Source organism: Delphinapterus leucas, chromosome 5, assembly GCF_059928025.1.
Source record: "Delphinapterus leucas isolate spDelLeu-1000000601 "Yukka" chromosome 5, BTC_Dleu_Yukka2, whole genome shotgun sequence".
Lineage (NCBI taxonomy): Eukaryota > Metazoa > Chordata > Mammalia > Artiodactyla > Monodontidae > Delphinapterus > Delphinapterus leucas.
Window position 1 is genome coordinate 100,762,726 of NC_143133.1, and position 12,046 is coordinate 100,774,771.

At 38.6% G+C, this 12,046-nt stretch overlaps 1 protein-coding gene across 25 annotated transcripts in view; it reads left to right on the forward strand.

The window, feature by feature from the left end:
- Positions 1-12,046, forward strand: part of PTPN13 (protein tyrosine phosphatase non-receptor type 13) — a 264,276-nt gene that overhangs the window by 71,714 nt on the left and 180,516 nt on the right. For all 25 annotated transcript variants that reach the window (XR_016393354.1, XM_022561623.3, XM_089912233.1 and 22 more), the window contains one exon: positions 11,542-11,720. Coding sequence is in view for 24 of the 25 variants with exons in the window: in XM_022561623.3 (XP_022417331.1) it covers positions 11,542-11,720 (179 nt within the window). In the remaining variant the exon portion in view is untranslated. The remainder of the gene's footprint in view (positions 1-11,541; positions 11,721-12,046) is intronic.

Genomic DNA, 12,046 nt, shown 5'->3' on the forward strand with positions numbered 1-12,046 from the left:
TTTTTGGAGTATAGTTGATTTACTAATCTTGTGTTAGTTTCAGGTGTACAGCAAAGTGATTCAGTTATACATGCACATATATTCATTCTTTTTTAGATTCCTTTGTCATATAGGTTACCACAAAATATTGAGTAGAGTCCCCTGTGCTATACAGTAGGCCCTTGTTGGTTATCTGTCATATATAGTAGTGTGTGTGTGTGTGTGTGTGTGTGTGTGTGTGTGTGTGTTCAACCCAGGCTTCTGATTTATCCCTCCCCACCATGTTTCCCCTTCAGTAACCATATGTTTCTTTTCGATATCTCTAAGTCTGTTTCTGTTTTGTAAATAAGTTCATTTGTCTGTTTGTTTCTTTTTTTTAAATTAGATTCCACACAAGTGATATCATTTGGTATTTGTCTTTCTCTGTCTGAGTTACTTCACTTAGTATGAGAATCTCTAGGCCCATCCATGTTGCTGTGAATGGCATTATTTCATTCTTTTTTATGGTTGACTAATATTACTTTGTATATATGTACTACATCTTCTTTATCCATTCCTCTGGCCAAGGACATTTAGGTTGCTTCCATGTCTTCGCTATTGTAAATAGTGCTGCAGTGAACACTGGGGTGCATGCATCCTTTCAGATTATGGTTTTCTCCAGATATATGCCCAGGAGTGGGATTGCTGGATCATATGGTAGTTCTATTTTTAGTTTTTTAAGGAACCTCCATACTGTTCTCCATAGTGGTTGTACCAATTGACAGTCCCACCAACAGTGTAGGAGGATTTCCTTTTCTCCACACCCTCTCCAGCATTTATTGTCTATAGACTTTTTAAAAAATTTTATTTATTTTATTTATTTATTTTGGCTGTGTTGGGTCCTTGTTGCTGCACGCAGGCTTTCTCTAGTTGCATCAAGTGGGGGCTACTCTTCATTGCAGTGCGCGGGTTTCTCATTGCGGTGGCTTCTCTTGCTACAGAGCACGGGCTCTAGGCACGTGCGCTTCAGTAGTTGCAGCACGCGGGCTCAGTAGTTGTGTCTCACGGGCTCTAGAGCACAGGCTCAGTAGTTGTGGGGCACGGGCTTAGTTGCTCCGTGGCATGTGGGATCTTCCCGGACCAGGGATTGAACCCGTGTTCCCTGCACTGGCAGGCGGATTCTCAACCACTGCGCCACCAGGGAAGCCTCTGTCTATAGAATTTTTGATGATGGCCATTCTGACCAGTGTGAGGTGATGCCTCGCTGTAGTTTTGATTTGCATTACTCTGATAATTAGTGATGTTAAGCATCTTTTCATGTGCTTTTTGGCCATCTGTATGTTTTCTTTGGAGAAATGTCTATTTAGATCTTCTGCCCATTTTTTTCTTTTTTTGATTGGGTTTCTTTTTTGACACAGATCTGCATGAGCTGTTTGTATATTTTGGAGACTAATCCCTTGTCACTTGCTTAATTTGCAACTATTTACTCCCATTCTGTGGGCCATCTTTTCATTTTATTTATGGTTTCCTTTGCTGTGCAGAAACATTTAAGTTTAATTAGGTCCCATTTGTTTATTTTTATATTCATTACTGTAGGAGGTGGATCACAAAAGATATTGCTGTGGTCTATGTCAAAAAGTTTTCTGCCTGTGTTTTCCTCTAAGAGTTTTACAGTAACTGGCCTTACATTTAGCTCTTTGATCCATTTGGAGTTTATTTTTGTGTGTGGTGTTAGAGAGTATTCTAATTCCATTCTTTTACATGTAGCTTTCCAGTTTTCCCAGCACCACTTATTGAAGAGACTGTTTTTTCTCCATTATGTGTTCTTGCCCCCTTTGTCATAGATTAATTGACAATGGGTATGTGAGTTTATTTCTGGGCTTTCTATCCTGTTTCATTGATCTGTATTTCTGCTTTTGCATCATCTGTATCATGATGTTTTGATTCCTGTAGCTTTGTAGTATAGTCTGAAGTCAGGGAGTCTGATTTCTCCAACTCTGTTTTTCTTTCTGAGGATTGCTTTGGCTATTTGAGGTCTTTGTGTTTCCATATAAATTTTAGAATTTTTTTTCTAGTTGTGTGAAAAATGCCATTGGTAATTTGATAGGGATTGCATTGAATCTGTAGATTGCCTTAGATAGTATAGTCATTTTGACAATATTGGGTCTTCCAATACAAGAACATGGTATATCCTTGCATCTGTTGGTGTCATCTCCAATTTCTTTCATCAGCATTTTATAGTTTTCAGAGTAGAAGTCTTTTGTCTCCATAGGTAGGTTTATTCCTCAGTATTTTATTCTTTTTGATGCCATGGTAAATGGGATTATTTCCTTAATTTCTCTTTCTGACCTTTTGTTATTAGTATGTAGGAATACAAGAGATTTTTGTGTATTAATTTTGTATCCTGCAGCTTTACTGAATTTATTGATGAGCTCTAGTAGTTTTCTGGTAGCATCTTTAGGATTTTCTTTGTATAGTACCATGTCATCTCCAAATATTTGACAGTTTTACTTCCAATTTGTATTCCTTTTATTTCTTGCTTTCTTTCTTTTATTTCTTTCTGCATGCAAGCTTTCTCTAGTTGCGGCGAGCGGGGGCTACTCTTCGTTGCAGTGCACAGACTTCTCATTGCAATGGCTTCTCTTGTTGCGGAGCACGGGCTCTAAGCATGCGGGCTTCAGTAGTTGTGGCTCACAGGCTCTAGAGTGCAGGCTCAGTAGTTATGGCACATGGGCTTAGTTGCTCCAGAGCATGTGGGAGCTTCCTGGACCAGGGCTCGAACCTGTGCCCCCTGCATTGGCAGGCGGATTCTTAACCACTGCAACACTAGGCAAGTCCTCCTTTTATTTCTTTTCCTTCTCTGATTGCCGTGGCAAGGACTTCCAAAACTGTGTTGAATAAAAGTGGTGACAATGGACGTCCTTGCCTTGTTCCTGATCTTAGAGGGAATGCTTTCAGCTTTTCACTGTTGAGAATGATGTTAGCTGTGGGTTTGTCATATATGCCTTTTATTATGTTGAAGTAAGTTCCCTCTATTCCCACTTTCTGGAGACCTTTTATCATAAATCGGTGTTGAATTTTGTCAGAAGCTTTTTCTATATGTATTGAGATGATCATTTGGTTTTTATTCTTCAGTTTGTTAATGTAGTGTATCACACTGATTTGCAGGCTTTGAAGAATCCTTGCATCTCTAGGATAAATCCTACTTGATAATGGTGTATGATCCTTTTAATGTATTGTTGGATTTGGTTTGCTAGTATTTTGTTGAGTATTTTTGCATCTATGTTCATCAGTGATATTGGCCTGTAATTTTCTTTTTTTGTGGTATCTTTGTCTGGTTTTGGTATCATGGTGATGGTGGCCTCATAGAGTGGGCCTGGGAGTGTTCCTTCCTCTGCAATTTTTTGAAAGAGTTTGAGAAGGATAGCTGTTAGCTCTTCTGTAAATGTTAGAATTCACCTGTGAAACCATCTGGTCCTGGACTTTTGTTTGTTGGGAGTTTTTAAATTACAGTTTCAATTTCAGTACTTGTGATTGGTCTGTTCATATTTTCTATTTCTTCCTAGTCTGGTCTTAGAAGGTTGTATCTTTCTAAGAATTTGTCCATTTCTTCTTGGTTGTCCATTTTATTGGCATATAGTTGTTTGTAGCAGTCTCTTATGATCCTTTGTATTTCTGTGGTGTCCGTTGTAACTTCTCCTTTTTCATTTCTAATTTTGTTGATTTGAGTTCTCTCCTTTTTTTTCTTGGTGAGTTGCAGTGAACCTTAAACAGTTTATCACAAAGCTTTACTATCAAGAAAATGTTAAAATATAGGGGAAATATTCTAAACCATATTTTTTTCTGTTTGTGCATTGTTAAACCAGATGATTGATTTAACACTGTGTGTGTTTGTGTGTGTGTGTGTTTGTGTGTGTGTTTTTATGCACACATGAACTGAATTTTTGAGAGAATTCTGTATCATAGAATGACTTCATCAGATCCTTCAGAGTTTGAAACAGTGGCCTCTGCATAGATTTTTGCCAAGTACTATAATAGAACATATATGTGCTTAGATAGGCAAAGGGACTTTTCAGGTCAAAATGGTTTCGTTGTTGTTCTAAGTGTTTTAGATGATTTGCTGATACTTTCGATTGTTTTGCCTCATCATGTTTGTTACCCAGTTATGATCATTTCTCTAATTTTTATACTGTAACTGGAAGGCCAAGAAAATTAAATGAAGGGGACAATCTAAAGGAAATGGTAAGACCCCTCAGTGGGGGGGAACATTGGAAAGAAGCTCTAAGATGTTTCTTTGCATATCAAATTTCTGCTTATTTATAACTTTGCCTCTAACTGCTTGAAATTTTGATTAAGCAACTTTCTCTGTGGAATGTTTGGAAAAAGTCTTTAAATAGAATCATTTGAGTCCTGGAATCAGTTCACATCAGATTTACTTTTAAACAATAATAGCATTCTTGAGGACAGTCATCACACAACTAAAACATTATGGGACACCAAATTACAAGCTTCTGGAATTCCATTTTTAAATATTCTTTTGTTAGCATTCTTTGAAGGATTTTGAATCCATTTGCTTTAAATTCCTTTCTTTTAGTTAGAGAAGGAGGGTGAATTAGACTGATTGTAGCCATGACTCTGAATTTCCTCACTTGAAGGTTTGCACGACCCTTTACAGTTATTGAAAAATATATTTTGTGGTTTGTTTTCTGAAGAATGGAGCACTTAAATGTTGTGTGTGTGCTTTGGGAATTTGACAACAATGTAGTTTGTTGTCACAGCTGCTTTAGCTTTATTACAAGACATTTAAAAATCACATTTGAAAACAACGAAAATATTTATGTCATTTATTTGTATGTGTGTTTTTTAACAAGTAAAAATATGACCCACGTTGGTAATTCTGTTTCTCACTGCTCTCTACCATTCTTGTGCTCCAAATTCTTGGAGTTTATTCCTTGTACAAACTTAATAATTTCCTGACCATATGCCTTTGCTTTGGCTGTTTCTTCTCTTTGGAATCTCCCTCTTAACCATGGTCAAATCTTACTCGTCTTAAAGGACCACATATATTTAAAAAATTAATTCTCTCTTCATTGTAACTGAAGTAATTTCCTCTGAATTTCCTTTTGTATTGTCTTTTAAATACCTTATACTTTTTATCTTGTATTTATTTTTATGAATACATTTTATCTCCCCAATAAAACTATGGACTCTATGGGCAAATGACTTGTAATTTTGAGAATATTATGTTTAAATATATAGTACTTAAAATACGCGTATACTTTAGATGTTCAGTAAAAACAAAGAAACAAAAACCTATTGTATAAAGCAAAAGTTGAAAGATACAGTTCTTGTCAGAGTATTAGTTTTGCTGATCTTCATTGTGCTGATAAGTGAGTAAACCTCTTAATTTCAAAGTGATAAGCAATTACAGATTACTTTCACCTTCAACAGTTTCTGTTCTGTGCTACCCTGTCAAGGAGAGGGTAGGGTCAGTCTGTCGCCTGGGATAAGGAGGAGGAGTGCAGCAACCTCTTTTCAGGTCTGAGTGGATAGCAATACCAAGAATGGCAGGACAAGACATAGCATTTAGACTTCTGGATGGCATTCATGCTTCTGTGTTAGCTGTGATCCCTAATAATTTATAAATTCAAATGGTAACAGATATACCAGAAATCATAATTCTGTCCCCAAATAAGGATGACAGGAATTAGGCATGAGAGTTAGAATCCCATCCTCCTCTCTTAGGTTCAGCGAGCTGGAAGAAAAGACTGAGAAGGAGCAATTGGTCTTAAAGTTGGAGTACCCCACAGCACTGTCCAATGTCCTTGATTTCTTTTCTATGTTAACTCACTTTTTGGTCATCTCATGCAGTTACAAGGCTTTCAGTACCATCTATTAGACCAGTAACTCCCCAGTTCAGGCCTTTCTCCCTAACTTGAGATCCAACTACATATTTGACACCTCCATTTGAATATCTAACAGATATCTTAAACTTAATAGGTCCCAAAGTACAGTTCTAATTACTACCACTATCTTCCAGCCCCTACCTCAGCAACCTATGCTATTCCTACAGTCTTCTTACTCTCAGTTGATGACACTCCATCCTTCCTGTTCCTGAGACCAAACTCTTGGAGTCATCCTGATTCCCCTCTTTCTCTCACTGCACATCCAGTCTGTCAGGAAATTTTGTTGTCACTACCTCTAGATACACTTGCATTCCAACAGGTTCTCACTACCACTGTGGTTCCAGGTCATCATCATCTCATAACAGATATTAGTGCATTGCCTTCTGAATTGGTCTCCTGGTGTTTGTTCCGTTTAGTTACTAATTTGAAAAGAATTGATTATAGACTATTTTATTATGTCCATGACATGTGAAATCTCAATATTTTGAATAGCATCTTTTGGCAAAGAAAATATTCTTCTGCCTTGTTTGAGTTCTTCTCTGGCTGGATTCTGTGGTATTTGTAAATTTTTTAATTTTATTTTATTTTTATTTTTGGCTGTGTTGGGTCTTCGTTGCTGCACGCGGGCTTTCTCTAGTTGCGGCGAGCGGGGGCTACTCTTCGTTGCGGTGTGTGGGTTTCTCATTGCAGTGGCTTCTCTTGTTGCAGAGCACAGGCTCTAGGTGTATGGGCTTCAGTAGTTGTGGCTCGCAGGCTCTAGAGCACAGGCTCAGTAGTTGTGGCGCATGGGCTTAGTTGCTCCGCAGCATGTGGGATATTCCCGGACCAGGGCTCGAACCCGTGTCCCCTGCATTGGCAGGTGAATTCTTAACCACTGCGCCACCAGGGAAGCCCCGATTCTGTGGTATTTGTGCATGAGATACCCAAGAAGAAGCTTTTAAAAGACAGTGCGGGGGAGGATCTTCAAGATGGCAGAGGAGTAAGATGTGGAGATCACCTTCCTCCCCACAAATACATCAAAAATATATCTGCATGTAGAACAACTCCTACAGAACATTACTGAATGATGGCAGAAGACCTCAGACTTCCCAAAAGGCAAGAAAATCCCCACGTACCTGGCTGTGAGGCTGACAGGGTCTTGGTGCTCCGGCTGGGTGTCAAGACTGAGCTTCTGAGGTAGGAGAGCCGAGTTCAGGACGTTGGACTACCAGAGGCCTCCAGGCCCCATGTAATATCAGTTGGTGAGAGCTCTCCCAGAGATCTCCATCTCAACACTAAGACCCAGCTCCAGTCAACGACCAGCAAGCTCCAGTGCTGGACACCCCATGCCAAACAACTAGCAAGACAGGAACACAACCCCACCCATTAGCAGAGAGGCTGCCTAAAATCATAATAAGGTCACAGACACCCCAAAACACACCACCGGATGTGGTTCTGCCCACCAGAAAGACAGGATCCAGCCTCATCCACCAGAACACAGGCACCAGTCCCCTCCACCAGGATGCTTACACAACCCACTGAACCAACCTCACCCACTGGAGGAAGGCACCAAAAACAACAGGAACTACAAACCTGCAGCCTGCGAAAAGGAGACCCCAAACACAGTAAGTTAAGCAAAATGAGAAGACAGAGAAATATGCAGCAGATGAAGGAGCAAGGTAAAAACCCACCAGACCAAACTAATGAAGAAGAAATAGGCAGTCTACCTGAAAAAGAATTCAGAGCAATGATAGTAAAGATGATCCAAAATCTTAGAAATGGAATGCAGAAAATACAAGAAAGGTTTAACAAGGACCTAGAAGAGCTAAAGAGCAAACAATGATGAACAACACAATAAATGAAATTTAAAATTCTCTAGAAGGAATCAGTAACAGAATAACTGAGGCAGAAGAATGGATAAGTGAGCTTGAAGATAAAATACTGGAAATAACTACTGCAGAGCAGAATAAAGAAAGAAGAATGAAAAAAATTGAGGGCAGTCTCAGAGACCTCTGGAGCAGCAATAAACGCACCAACGTTCGAATTATTGGGGTCTCAGAAGAAGAAGAGAAAAAGAAAGGGACTGAGAAAATATTTGAAGAGATTATAGTTGAAAACTTCCCTAATATGGGAAAGGAAATAGTAAATCAAGTCCAGGAAGCACAGAGAGTCCCATACAGGATAAATCCAAGGAGAAACACGCCAAGACACATATTAATCAAACTATCAAAAATTAAATACAAAGAAAAAATATTAAAAGCAGCAAGGGAAAAGCAACAATAACATACAAGGGAATCCCCATAAGTTTAACAGCTGATCTTTCTGCAGAAACTCTGCAAGCCAGAAGGGAGTGGCAGGACATATTTAAAGTGATGAAAGGGAAAAACCTACAACCAAGATTACTCTACCCAGCAAGGATCTCATTCAGATTTGACAGAGAAATTAAAACCTTTACAGACAAGCAAAATCTAAGAGAATTCAGCACCACCAAGCCAGCTTTACAACAAATGCTAAAGGAACTTCTCTAGGCAGGAAACACGAGAGAAGGAAAAGACCTACGAAAACAATCCTGAAACAATTAAGAAAATGGTAATAGGAGCATACATATTGATAATTACCTTAAATGTAAATGGATTAAATGCTCCAACCAAATGATATAGACTGGCTGAATGGATACAAACACAAGACCCATGTATATGGTGTCTATAAGAGACCCACTTGAGACCTAGGGACACATACCGTATGAAAGTGAGGGGATTGAAAAAGATATTCCATGCAAATGGAAATCAAAAGAAAGCTGGAGTAGCAATTCTCATATCAGACAAAATAGATTTTAAAATAAAGACTATTACAAGAGACAAAGAAGGACACTACATAGTGATCAAGGGATCAATCCAAGAAGAAGATACAACAATTGTAAATATTTATGCACTCAACACAGGAGCACCTCAAAACATAAGGCAAATGCTAACAGCCATAAAAGGGGAAATCGACAGTAACACAATCATAGTAGGGGACTTTAACACCCCACTTTCACCAGTGGACAGATCATCCAAAATGAAAATAAATAAAGAAATACAAGCTTTAAATGACACATTAAACAAGATGGACTTAATGGATATTTATAGGACATTCCATCCAAAAACAACAGAATATACTTTTTTCTCAAGTGCTTATGAAACATTCTCCAGGATAGATCACATCTTGGGTCACAAATCAAGCCTTGGTAAATTTTAAAAAATTAAAATCGTACCATGTATCTTTTCTGACCACAGCACTATGAGACTAGATATCAATTACAGGAAAAAAACTAAAAACTACAAACACATGGAGGCTAAACAATACACTACTCAGTAACCAAGAGATCACTGAAGAAATCAAAGAGGAAATTAAAAAATACCTAGAAACAAATGACAATGAAAACACAATGACCCAAACCTAGAGGGAAGTTTATAGCAATACAATCCTACCTCAAGAAACAAGAAAAATCTCAAGTAAAAGACAGTGTGTAAAGTGGCTGTGAAAGGCAACAGTATACCTAAGCTTAACAGCTATGATGATTCATTGAAACATATTTTGCCATGAGAATTCTGAGTCATGTTCTTAGCAACCTGATGTGTGGTTGAGTAGGAATGTGAGGACCACTAGTCTGTAACTTGGCCTCAGGGCCACATAAGATATGCTGACTGATTAAAGATGCATTCAAACACATTTTTCTTCCTTGATACAGTTGTTAAAGACATGTTTCAAATTCATAAGAATACAGGAGGACGTACAGTTGGCTTTTTACTCTTCAAAGGAGAAATGAATTTTAATAGCTTACTTTTTTATCAGTGTAAGTCAAATTCTGATGATCAGAATCTTGACCATAGGTAGAGGTTAAAAATTCAGAAAGGATGGATGATTCACTTCTAATGAAAGTTGTTTTTAGGAAAGCATAGATACTGTATGTTTGATAAACTATTCTATAGACTTCTGTCAGTTTCTTATGATTTGACTTAGAGAGCAGTGTAATACATTCAGATTGAATAAGCATGGCATTGGTGGGCAACGGCCTTCTGTGACCTTCCTATAGAGATTTCTTGTGTCTGTAACTCAGTTTTATTTAACATTTCCCTTAAAACCTATTTTAATTTCCTTTTGAAATGGGAGGTCAAATAATATTCCTTCTAATAAGTCTGTATTGTTGAGCCCAATGTATAGCTCTAGTTTTAGAGGAGGCCCGCTGAAATCTAAGAACTTTTTTTTTAATATTCTTAAACTGAGCTCTTAGGCACCCATAAAGACAAACATCAAAACATAGCAAAATTAGAGCCCACATTGATCACATTTGGTAGCACAGAGCTGCCTGAAATTCTACTGAAATAATGAATAAATGCATACAAGACTATATATATCTTGATGCAAAAAGGAGACTTTCGGGCTTCCGTGGTGGCGCAGTGGTTGAGAGTCTGCCTGCCAATGCAGGGGACACGGGTTTGAGCCCTGGCCTGGGAGGATCCCACATGCCGCGGAGCAACTAGGCCCATGAGCCACAACTACTGAGCCTGCGCGTCTGGAGCCTGTGCTCCGCAGAAGAGAGGCCGCGATAGTGAGAGGCCCGCGCACCACGATGAAGAGTGGCCCCCGCTTGCCACAACTAGAGAAAGCCCTCGCACAGAAACGAAGACCCAACACAGCAAAAATAAATTAATTAATTAACAAACTCCTACCCCCAACATCTTTTAAAAAAAAAAAAAAAAAAGGAGACTTTCATTGTAGTTGGAAACTAATTCTAAATCTGATGAATTTTCAAAGGAATTATTTTCTATCAGTTTCAGAACACTGTAGTCTAAATCAGAGAATGTTAACCTGGGGTCCATAAACAGGCTCTAAGGAGATCCATGAGCACCTATATATATATATATATATATATATATATTTGTTTATTTATTTATTTATTTATGGCTGCCTTGAGTCTTCGTTGCTGCACACGGGCTTTCTCTAGTTGCAGCGAGTGGGGGCTACTCTTCGTTGCGGTGCACGGGCTTCTTATTGCAGTGGCTTCTACTATGGTGGAGCATGGACTCTGGGCACACGGGCTCAGTAGTTGTGGCTTGCAGGCCCTAGAGTGCAGGCTCAGTAGTTGTGGCTTAGTTGCTCCATGGCATGTGGGATCTTCCCGGACCAGGGCTCGAACCCATGTCCCCTGCATTGGCAGGCAGATTCTTAACCACTGCACCACTAGGGAAGTCCCCAAACACCTTTTGTTTACAGGGTTTTATATTTATGGGCAGTTTTCTTGAAATGGTCTCTCAACCATAGTTTTTACCAAATCCTCAAAGGAATCCATGAACCACCCTCCACCCAACAAAATGTAAGAACTGTTGATTCTTATTCATATCTCTTTATCACTGTGATAAGTATTTGAACCAAGTATAGTCTCATGACTGACGATGAAAGTTCTCTATTTCTGGTTTCTAAGATCTGCCATCTAGTCTAAGTTTGAAAGACTAAGCCAAATCAAGGCATTGTTGTTAATAATGCTAGCAGTATTAGGTGTATGAAACCCACTCTCATTTTGTAGCATGTTGATTTGGTGTATGTAACTGCACATATATATGAATATGCTGGGGTATTCATTTATGTGATCTGTAATCACTTAATTTTAAGCATTTATCTTTCTTTTTTCTTTTCATTCTGTATGGCTACAAACCAGTAAGCATAGCTGATCCTGCTGCCCTTGGCTTCATCATTTCTCCATGGTCTCTGCTGTTGCTGCCATCTGGTAGCGTGTCATTTACAGATGAAAATATTTCCAGTCAGGATCTTCGAGCATTCACTGCACCAGAGGTTCTTCAAAATCAATCACTAACTTCTCTCTCCGATGTTGAAAAGGTAACATTAAGTCTTTTTTGCTTTATTTTGTTTTGGTGGGGGTAGGAAAAGTAGACACTGGGCTACCTTCAACCCTCTGAAAAACATCCATTGAATTTAAAATGATCACGTAATCACTTATGTGTGGAATCTAAAAAATACAACAAATTAGTGGATATAACAAAAAAGAATCAAACTCACAGATATAGAGAACAAATTGGTAGTTACCAGTGGGGAGAGGGAAAGGGAGAGGGGAGTAAGAGGTGCAAACTATTAGGTATAAAATAGGCTACAACATGAGGAATATAGCCAAATATTTTATAATAACTATAAATGGAGCCTAACCT